General features: G+C 40.3%; 1 protein-coding gene across 2 annotated transcripts in view; it reads right to left on the bottom strand.

Moving 5' to 3' along the window:
- The window catches only part of opcml (opioid binding protein/cell adhesion molecule-like), a 288,782-nt gene that overhangs the window by 160,413 nt on the left and 116,312 nt on the right, over positions 1-12,057 (bottom strand). The window contains exon 2 of one of the 2 annotated variants that reach the window (XM_083781862.1): positions 2,529-2,604. In XM_083781862.1, the coding sequence (XP_083637988.1) occupies positions 2,529-2,604 (76 nt within the window). Of the gene's footprint in view, positions 1-2,528; positions 2,728-12,057 lie in introns of those variants that run through there. The other variant, XM_083781861.1, reaches the window with a different exon arrangement.

Here is a 12,057-nt window from a genome sequence, read left to right as displayed (position 1 = left end):
AACAGTCCAAATCCATTAGCACATTAATGTTAACGTTCCCTGACTTCTAGACAGATTTAGCCTAAATCAGTAAATTTCTATCTTTAAAATGTCAAGGACCCAGCCATATGCATTCAGCCAAAAGGCCCCCCGATTAGATTTGTGTCTCTGTAAAACCATCAGTGTTCATTTAACTTGAAGTGTACAAATTGAACCTTAATAGATCTGGTTCCATTTGTACACTCTGAATTACAGACCCAAGGGTCCATTTGGTTCCTAACTATCAATCATTTGAGTACCCCCTGGAACCTCCTCGATGACCCCTGGGGGTCCTCAGACCTCACATTGAGAACCTAAATGACTAAATGACAATATACACTATAATAATATAGTTAATATGGCTCAGATATTTGCACAAATGTTCCCTTAATATTAAAGTGTTCTGTTTGTCAGCTTATGCCATATCTTGTTCTCAAAAACGCAGATAAGCCGTTATCCAGGTTTTAGAAATCCTGGATATGTTTCCTGTCATTTTCTGATATTATCTGGGATACTGGCATAATATGTTATCTCATTTCATGTTGCTTTGTGATCTGAGCTTTCCATTCATTCTGAATCCACAACAATACAAGTACAGTAAGACTAGTTACGGGGTTTGATGAGTTGGCACAAGTATCAAACGTGTGGAGATATATTAATTCCACTTGCAGCAACCAATGCCTTGTGGTATTGATGACAACCTCTAAGAATAGCCACTGTCAACCTCCCTATTTTGGTAATAATCTTTCAACAGCAGATCTACAGGCTCACCATATTGAGATGTATTGTGAACTTGCATCTTCCCCATTTCTCTCAATTTAGTCATTATGCCTGCACCCTCCCCCGACCCCCGCACGTTTCTGTGTTGCCACTGCCTTTGCGCCATACTGGCTCACCTGCTACGTGAAAACCCCCCACCAGGAGGACGTCGTGCCTTGGTCCATTCAACACCCCCCACTGACAGGTGCTGCCCCGGCCCGGAGCAGTTGCTAGAGCAGCAAAAAAGGCTGCCGTCCCTCCCTGCCCAGCATCTCTCCCTCGAACACAGCCAATTGTATTCATATAGTAATAGATGCTCGGCCAAGCCAGGTGCACCAGGCCTAGATGTTTTAACATCTTACTCTGTTCTCTAAATATATTTGCTATAACAAAACCATGGTAGAGATGTTAATGTCTATTCAGAAATAAGGTACACTGCTTTGATCATTTAATGCAATTGTGGTCTAATGGTAGGATAATCAAATGCAGAAAAAGAGAATATTAGTATTGGACAGTCAACCTTTTTACACCTATTTTGACTACTCTGACACTGTGCTGGACCCATTGGTGCTGCCTATGATTATTTACTCTCGTAGATATACTTGGTTGATTTTGACATGTCAAAATCAATACTATCTGTACACCTTAAAGCTTTCTTAGATAACAAATAATTATAATACATCATTAAAGCTTTTTTTTCACACATGAGACAAAATCTCAACAAATTCCAATAAATTACCAATCTGCTCTGTAGCTATAGCTGCAGCATTATAGCCTATTCATAATCTGTTACTTTTGTGTTCACCAGTGTTACAAAACATCAGTTTCATACATCATTTTAAGTGCACTTATCATGTTTAATCTACTGTATAATGCGTGGGCTAGGCAGTAGATTACCAGACTACAGTGTTATAGCTGAGAGGGCTGCCTGTGACCACCAACTTCACCTTCTGCTTGAGCTCCACCCAAGTGAAGTAACAGCCCTATTGATTTCTGTGTTATCTCCTGTCAAAGTTCCAAAGTGTGTTCACTTTGCATTTTTACGACATTAGATAGATGAATAAGATATCATGCGTTGAGTTTCAATCAAGGGGGGTATAGGCAGCCTTGCCAGCCTAGGGTGGCCGAGTGGCATGTTTCTGCTGAGCTCTTTATTTGCAGCAGCACCACATCGTAACTGATAAAAAAAAGTCCTTGATCTTTACAGTCATTACGACTAAAATCAGATAAAAGTAAGACATATAGACCTGAATATTCAGTTGGCTAATCAATAGGCCTATATACCAAACCAACCCCCACTCACAGACTCACAGAGAGTATCTCAGCTCCGAGAAGCCTCGAAAGACATTAGCCAGATCAATAGCATTCAAGGGCAATGGCAAAAAACACACGAGTTCAACGCACTAAACTCAAAACGCTATTAAAAATGTATAGGCTATAGTTGCATTGTTTAGGACAGATATCATACAACATGATCTATGTTATGTATAGGCTATTATTGTAAACGGATTCTAATTATGCCTTATAATAGCTCTGGACCTTATAGCCCTGCGTAATTCGGCAGAATTGGCATTAGGGCTATATAGCCAGAGCTGTACCGTCATGGGCATGTGTGGATTTAGCCCAGCTGGTCCAGTGCTGTGCACGGACTATACTTCAGCAGATCTATACCGGTGTTGTTTTGTCAACACGCACGCACAATAGCCTACCATGGACAACAAAACATAATATTAAAAAAGAAAAAGACTTACTTCAAAACGGCACTGTCCCCCTGTCTCACGGTGATGTTGTCCTTTAATAAAGAATCCCCGCTTTTTGCTGGAAGTCCTGCAGGTACAAGGAATAACAATTTTAGTCCGATGACAACCAGGCATTTCCCAGGTACCGCGAAATAGCCACACATCCCCATGTTTGTTCGTCTCTGCGCAACTTCCACGAAAACTTAAAATGTAAAATATTATTCCTTGCGTCTTTCTTCCGCGACGTTAAGCTATAGCCTACTCCTCCACAAAAGATGCGGTGATTGTGGGCGACCTGATTTGCCCCAATTAAACACAGGCGCTGAAATGTACTATGTTCGTCGCGCAAATGTAGCAGAAAAGTATATCTGCTGCCTGCACGCCTTGAATTTCAGTAGACTAAAACAACAGTCTCTATATCACTGCTGAAGAAATATCTCTCGCTGCCCTAGAAGTGGCTTCGGCGAAAACTGAAAAAGCACAGACGGTGTTTGTGGGAGAGATTCGGAGCGTCTATCGTCTCTGGCTCAAATTGTAATCGCCGTGAAATGGATGCTCAGACTGAGCGCACAGCGCAGAGATGCATCACCCGACCCAAGTCTCTTGTTTCTCTGTCTTGATCATCAAGACTTGACTGGAATTCTCTGGAAGTAGAAGAGAGTAGAGACTGTAAAACTGCCGACTTTCAAGTCAAGTGCATGAGCTGAGAGACTGAAGTATTCATCAGTCTCTTTATTTGTAAACTAGCCTAAAGTTAATTCCTAAAGTGCACGGCACGCAGCTGACTTTCCGTAATCACCATCACTTGATAAGGTGTGTGTGTGTGTGTGTGTGTGTGTGTGTGTGTGTGTGTGTGCGCGCGTGTACACTGAGAACACAGTCTGCAGTATAGCCTATATATTTTCGTGTCGTGTGCTTTAGGTTTAAGCTCAATCACGATGTCGCTGACAAGAACTGAAGCTTCGGAGAGTTCATTGTGCTAGAGTTTAAGCTGTCACCTGCACATAATCATCCCGTGCATCGTTCAAGCACGCTTATACACACTGGAGAATGAACTCAAAGTTTTTTTTAACGTGTAGGCTACTTCAGCCTCTTCAGGCACACACAATTTCCATTTCCAGGTGACTTTCAATATTTAGACAGTTAACAGACACGTCCATCATTCGTTTATTGCAGCTTGTATGTATTTGGAAATGATGTGCAAAGAGCTCTAGTGGCGAAAGAAATCTGTAGCCTACCATTTATAATCACTACGTGCGTGCGTAGTGTGTGTGAGAGAGAGAGAGAGAGAGAGAGAGAGAGAGAGAGAGAGAGAGAGAGAGAGAGAGAGAGAGAGAGAGAGAGAGAGAGAGAGAGAGAGAGAGAGAGAGAGGACTAGTCCTTTGAAGGAGCGCGGAGGGAGATATGGTGGAAATGGGTGGGATGCTTTGATGCTGCTGAAAAACGTTTAGTGTGTGTGTGTGTGTGTGTGTGTGTGTGTGTGTGTGTGTGTGTGTGTGTGTGTGTGTGTGTGTGTGTGTACGCGCAACGGCGCGACTATGGCCTCACTCCCCGAACCCACCTCACCCCTGCCCATTTTGACAGGCTGGAATGGCAATTGGGGTTGACGACAGATTACAGCATCTTTTGCTATGGGTTTGGTCCACGAGATGCAAATCCCTTGACTGCTTCAAAACCGCTCTCAAAGGGCACCTACGGAGGCTCTTATACTGAGTTGTGCTTTCATGCAAACTGCAAACTGTTAATATCAAGAGTGGCTATAAATATATGCATCCAACAGAAGCATTCATTTATTTTGACCACCAAGAGAAGGCTTGAGATGTTTTCCTTTATACCATAATCATAATTATGACTTTGTCATGGTAGGCCATTGATGAAATATGATTTAGTGAAAAGTAAATTTCATGCCTCCATAGTGGAAAATTATACAAGAATTCCACTTTGCATCATAGGCCTATACTGTATGCCTGCTGTTAGTGATTTGCATTAATCAATGTCAAATTGAATTCCAAAACATCCTTTTTTGGTTAAAGCCCTTATGGTATAAAAGAGAAAGGCATCATTTAGTCATGCACTGCATGTGAGTCTGTGGAATTTCTGTATTTTAGTGCAGGGTTGGGTTCTGCTTAATTTCAAAATTACAGCACAAATGCGTTAACAAACAGGAAACGTATCAAACTACATTAACCAAGTATATCCTCTGCCTAATTTCTATTAACTCTATTTCCACCAAACCCATGTTAGCTTCAAGGGGGTTCTTAACACAGTTGGATACAGAAAATACAGCACATGTATGAAACAACACAACACACAAATACTCACTCACTTTACTACACATAAAGGCATATAGCTACTCCCACACACCCCACAAAGTGCCAATGTACACAATTTGGTAACAGCTATACTACAGCGTTAAAATTATCTTATTCTAATGCCTGAAATGAATATACAAATATTACAATTGATTAGAGGATAGAGCAGTGTTTGTTTAGACAAGAGAGCAGACCCACAAATGTACCTACAGTATAAACAGTTGTTGAATTTCTACTGAGATAACTGACAGGCTAGAAAATTGGGCAACGATAAGAGTTAATTAAAACTAGCCTGCAATGCAAAACAAGTCCCGTCTAAATGCACAGCGGAATCTAAAGATATAGGCAATAAGAGCCAAGGGGGGGGGTGTGTGTGTGTGTGTATGTGTGTGTGTGCGTCCTCACCACCCTCATCTCCCACTACTCTCAGGTGATTATAAGGTGCTATACCATTTGGTCATGCAATGTGATTAAAAAAAACCCCTGCCAGGATAACATTTTGGCTACCGTTAATAATGTTCTATACCGATAATAATTAATGAACGTGCAGAAACCTATACTATCTACCTGTATTTCTACATTATTTTCTTTCAATTAGTTATACCTACTCTGTCGTACAAGAGTGTCTCACAAAAAAAGCTGATCTACAAGCTATCTACAATTAGTCTACAGTCTCACAACATGAGCCTGTAGATCTGCACTTTTCACAAATGTTCGAAGATGCTGAGCTTGTGACTAAAAGACAACTATATTTAATCCATTGGAACCTTATTTTTCCTCTGTATCCATAAAAAAACTGAAAAAAATACATACAAGCTTTAAACCTGACAGTGATGATATACAGGTATTATTGTACACTCAGCTCTTGCAATGTTATTTTAGGGGTTGTTATAAGACTGCAATCCATTCAATCCATGTCATATGCTATAGGGTGCTGAACCTCATTGTTCTGCCTACAGAGGGCCAGGTGCCCCTGGCCACCTTGTCAGACCTCCAACACAAGCAAGGGTGCCATGCATGCAGGAATGACAAATTAAAATGGCATTGGTTGGTGCACAGCCTGTATGAACCTTTCATCTTGCACAAAATAAAGGAAAGAGTGTTAAACTACAATTGCTATACACTAGGAGTGCATAGTGAAATCCTCAATGTTAATTTAACTCTGAAATGCAACCAAACTGACAAATGGATCATCTAACACTGAGGATTTTACCGTCACGTGTATAGGCTTGGTTACCGTGTTTAAGTGGACGGATACAAGACAAGAAAACTTATATCAATGACTCTTTGACTGTTTGTCTGTGCCAACACTTCTTCATAGATTGTATTGCTTATTATTTCACTTATGCATGCAATGACATTCACTTAAGTTCCTGCTGAAGCAACATTTACATTGGACCCTGACTGGTATTCAAATAATGCAGACTCATCTTTATTCATATCATGAAAGGATGCTGTCTGTGCTGATGATGCTCTATAGCCAAAACAGGCATTGGGAACTATTGGTTGAAAGCAGTGTTTATTGGATATACATAACAGAATATTGATACCAGATAACTTCAGCTGTCCCCACAGAATTACTTTCAGATGTACATATAGGACTTATATTAAGTGTTAAGGGCTCATACTGTATGAACAGTTTTGGTCTCTGTCAGATCAAGGCCTTTCTCTGCTAATGTACGTCTAGTCTATGACTACTGTCAGTTAGCCAACGTGTGCTCGCCACTAAAACATGAAATATTTAAGAAGCTGGCACATTTGATGATCCAAATGTTCAGACATCTTGTATATCAGTTGGTGTAATATTCGCACTGCTTCATTCGGGCACATGCTCAGCACATAATGCTGATACAGTCTATCAGAGGCTCCCCATCTGACCTCTGCATAACTTTCTGTAAGGGTGTGCATATGTCACCACGGATACAGGACATATTATTTATGATCTTGTTCAAAATCTAAATGCTCTCCAAAACATTTGAAACAGCAGCCAATTCAAGCTACTTTGTACAATCCAAGTATAGTAGTGTCATCATAGCAGCTGTTTGACGGACGCAATTCAACCCTCCGGCAATAAGGAACAATACTTTTAGCGTACAGTATATCGTCTATATTAAACATGAGAGATACGTAATGATGTGAAAGGCACCAACAGACATTGAAGTGTCTGTATGTAAGAAGGGAAAATTATAGTGTTCAACAAGGGTAGGAATTATTGCACAATGTTTAGACATCCTATCTTTCTTTCCAAAGTCAGATGGTATAAAAAAATAATATTATGACTATTTTGGATGTCACAGTATTGCATTTTTTATATTTTTCTCTCTGCTGCTGAGGAGGCTGTAAGTAAGACAATGTCACTGCCTGCAGTCTTGCCACATGCAGTATACATGTGCCACAGAAAAACAAACTTGAAAATGTTACCTTCTGTTTCAGTGTTACTGAAAAACAAAACACCAACCACGGTTTACAGTTCTGACTTGCTGCCATCTATCTTGATATAATGACATTTGGGATTAGCACTAACTGATTGAGATAATGGTGTCATCAAAATGGCATGATGGCAATTACCAAGGAGGAAAGACCCTTAATACGTTCTCAGAGTGTGCTAGAAAAGAAGTGATGAGACTAATGGGAGACCTAGTAGATAATCTCCCAATTTTAAAGCTACAAACCGTACTGTAGGTTTTATTTATGTTGACTCGTTCCTGATGGAAAGAAGTAGTAGCAACAATGTCAGAAATACAATAAATGTCCCCTTCTGTATTGACATTGACAATGTCAACCAGTATATGTGTCACCACCATCGCCAGAATTTATGGAGACCATCTCCAACCACAGTTTTTACAATTTATTTATTTAACAGATGATTTAGTATAATAACTAGTAAGACCTCGCCCTAAAGAGCTGTCACCCATGTATCCGCCTTGGTGACAGCAGACAGCAGACCGCTGGACGAGTGCTGGTGCTTTAGCATGGGGGGGTCAGATCAACATAATGGAATGAATGCTGTACTGGCTATATATGGAGGGTGTCTTGAGTGTACAGGGTTTGATGAGGTCAGATCAACAGATGGAATGTCAAAACAGGAAGGACGGGTGGGGAGGATCAACATATGGAATGTCAGAACAGGTCAGCTCCATATATGGAGATCGGGGTTTGAGGTCAGATGAAGAGTTGCTGGCCGGCCCGTTATATGCAGATCTAGATGATCCAGTCTTCTCCATGTATGGTTATCCAGGGTTATATGAGGTCAGTGTCTTGATCTTCAATATGGAGGCGTGGCCATATATCATGGCGGCATGATGTCACGAGGCATGACCATATATGGAGACGTGATGTCACAAGGCGTGACCATATATGGAGGTGTGATGTCACGAGGCGTGACCATATAAGGAGGCGTGACAAACGGACGGGAGATGCAGGTTCTAATAGTAAATGTGACCTATGGTGGCAACAAAAAGACGTTCTGGATTGTAGCTTTGAACCAACAACATTTGATAACTAGCTCATCTGTAGAACAAAGCAGTATAACCTTTTCATTGGCAACACACAAAAGGCTAATTTAATTGATGTATCATTCACTTTGCTAACTGCTCCTGGAAAGAGAGTTCTGATATGATTCAGAAAGATGGAGGTAGTCCCCAGGGACAAATTCCACAGACTTATTGTCAATTTCCAAAACGCTAAATTGATCATTTGTATGTATGCAAATATAGTTTGTATTTAACCCTGAGGTTATAAACAATTTAGATAGTGACAACAAATTTGCAAAATGTGAATTGAGTGTAGCGGCTCACAGTAATGCCTATTTAGGTAGAAACTGTCACCCAGAGATGGATTCCGTTCACTTCAAGGTGAATGCAAGTGAGAGAGCAATTTCCATTCAAATATTACTCAAATGGAACTAATATCTTCGGATAAAATGAATCAACCACTCAGATCAAATTTGACATTGACATATGGATTGCAGTTAAGAAACTAGGGAAAATATATACGCAACGAGGGAATATCTCAAAAGAGGTTATGCTCAATTTCAGATGGTTAATCGTCCAATTTCCAGGCAGACAGGAGCCAATCAGGTCTTATCAATAATTAATTAGTTTTCAGGGCCAGTACAATTGCCTCCGATTTGAAATTACCAGTGTATGTATTAATACGTGTTTGTATAGTTTTATAAAAGCCCTGCCTAGAAGAGGCAATCCAATGGTGGATTTGTGGCATACCTAACCTTACCTACGTATTCATACTTGCTTGGTAGTATATGCCATGGCACCTTTCTGATCACCTGTATGTGCGTGCGTGCATGCGCCTCGATTGTTTGACAAAAAAGTAAGTGATAGAATAATAATTGAGAAAATATTAGTTGCAGCCCAATTCTCATCATATAAGAACAGGTGCATTTGTAGCCTATACTTCTGCATTGAACCTGACAAAGGTCTATTATGATGGACACATTTTCTTTGAAGATGCATTGGAGCATAATACTGTATACTGTACAGTACAAGTGTGCACTGTCCCGACTCTGTCCTATTTACTGAAAACCTCAGTCAAGAACCCTAGAACATGATGTGTGAATGTCTATTTCACACTGTATGTGTATGAATATACCAGTTATTCTCAAAGTCACAGAGGTCCTTGAGTGGGTGTTCCAGGCCCAGGGGGGTCCCCAGGAAAATGGTTTAATATTGCATTAAAATCAGTTTAACCACTTAACCTTATACTGTACATGTGCTATTTTAAAATCTACAAGCTTAATAACAACGCGTTGTAGATCTGCTGTTTTCCAAAAATCAAGAAAAAAAGAATAAGAAAAACTTGGAATATTTTTGAAACATTTGAACTACACAAATCTTGTATGGGGGACCCTCACATGGCACAACTAAGTATTTTCAGTTGGGGGTCAGTGGCCAAATACATATTCATTTGGGGGGCTTTAATTGAGATGAGAAAGTTTGAGATATTCAATATTTCTCTTCACAAGAAGTGTCCAATGAAGTAACTGCTATTGCATTTTAAGTAGTTGCTGTTAAGTAGCGTTCTTCTCAAGCCAGTTTGAAGCCCATAATTATCTACATTGGATTCATTGTATTATTCCACTGCCATTTATTGACCTCCATTAACCAAATGAACCCTAGTTTTTCCTACTCGGGGCATAATAGTCGGTCTAAATAGAGAACAAAATGGCACTTATTCCTTAATGATCAGGCTGCATCAGGTATATAAAGAGATGAATAAAACAAAAGACAGTAAAAAAAAGAATACAACATCCTGTATAGCCTTTAGTGCTCATGGCCTTGTACCTAATGCACCTCTGGCATTCTGTTGAAAAGCAATTAAATTTGCTCAGATAAAGATATACAAATTCATGTTTGTTTTAATGTATGTGGGAATGCCCGTTTTACACTACACTTAGTCCAGGAATGGTCTTTGCCATGAAACAATCTGTTCATAAAAACGTTAAATTATGCTTTCATTTAACCCACAATGTGAGACTTATGGTCTTTTGATCTGTTAAAGCTCCAATTAGATCTTTAATTTTAGAGTTGCCTTCAGGCCAAACGGGGCAAGGTCAGCCTTGGTTCCATTTATCATTCTGTTTTGTTTAATGTCTACTGCAGTGATTCTCAACCTTTTTTAAATTTCAGGACACCCAGTTTCATATGCTTAGGCCACGGACCCCATTTGGGACCCTAATCGACACTATAAATGTTAATTGAAATCTGAGAGTGTACAAATGGAACCAAATGGACACGTGTCCATTTCGACTCCTGGTGGTCCTCCGAATGGCTACAATAGGCACACACAAAAACAGCAAACTACATTTGATGCAGATATGGGAAGTAAGATAATATTGGGTTTAATTTGACGGAACATACTGTAACAGTATGGTGTATCACTGACACATACAACTGATATAACAGTATTACTGTCATTTCCGTTTCAATTTCAAAGTGTCAGTGAAGTGACTAAGGACACCGGTACGCACGCACGCACGCACGCACATACGCACGCACGCACGCACGGCACACACGCACGCAGTGTGACATTCTGCACAATGAGTGCTTTTACATTTGGTATACTTTAAGCATGATCTGTGATTTTCGGCTAAAATGAATAGTGTGTTTAGAGACATGCTGCGGCAGTTCTGTCTGTCCTGTCCAGCCCTGGTCAGCGAAAGCCGCCTGTGTCTGTTCTGATGAGTGCTGTGGCCATCCACTGTGGACAGAATGGCAGGAGATCGTCGGGGATCCAGAGCGCGGAATCTGTGACCGCCTGTGACCGGCCTACTGACAGTGTGCACAAGACATTTGGTGCTGATCGGTCCAGCGGTTTGAGATTAGCCCCAGAGAGACAGACACACTGACAGACCAATTTGTAGACAAGCCGCCTGGGTTGCCTCCTACAAAACCATGCTGTAAAAAAAATGACATACCTGATACTGTATATATACACAAATATTCTGGAGATGTAGATAAAATATGTTCTTTAGCTGGATGCCATTACAGACAGGCTGATAACATGACTCATGACTGCCATCTGTGCCTATATCACTTTGTCTTGTTACTGCACCTCTAACCCTGTCAAACTATAAAGCAAAGCTGTACATCTTAAAGGCAAATTTAGAACAGAGCTATGAAGTGACCATCTGTGCAGGGTTATCTCATACTGCTGGAAATGTGAACGTGGTAATTGTCTCTGCAAACACCCCAACAAATGATGAATCTTTTGTTAATCTATTTGATGACTTGCAGCAACAATTAAGCATGTCATTATGAGGAAGTTTTGTGCCTTCCTTAGAGAATAGAAATCAAATTCCTTTTTCACACATTATCGTATTCAATTAACTCGGCTCAATAAAGGTGATTGTTTATTTGTATATTTCAGAACAGCACCGGCAAATGGCTCACTAGGGCATTGCGATTCATCCAACAGTATTCTCTTTGACCAAGCAATTTCTGCGTTCCTTGTATAAAAGTCTGGAGGGCACAATTACAACTGGCAATGGGAAGTAAAATGCTGGCATTGAGAAGAAAAATGAGGTTAAATCTCATTTTTTCAGATCTCTGGAGAGAGAACCCTGAACACAGACAGTATTTCCCATGTTACAAGCAAACATTATATTCCACTCGCCTCAACTTTAAAGGACCACTTCACTACTTTTCAACTTCTCTTCCTATAATTGGTCCTAACTAATGTTCATGATAAAATACCAATTTTTTTTCCTACTC

Source organism: Protomyctophum parallelum (genome assembly GCF_964188405.1).
Source record: "Protomyctophum parallelum genome assembly, chromosome: 1".
In the NCBI taxonomy this organism is placed as follows: domain Eukaryota; kingdom Metazoa; phylum Chordata; class Actinopteri; order Myctophiformes; family Myctophidae; genus Protomyctophum; species Protomyctophum parallelum.
Note: the sequence above shows the minus strand (reverse complement) of the source record. Positions and strands in the feature narration are given on the sequence as shown.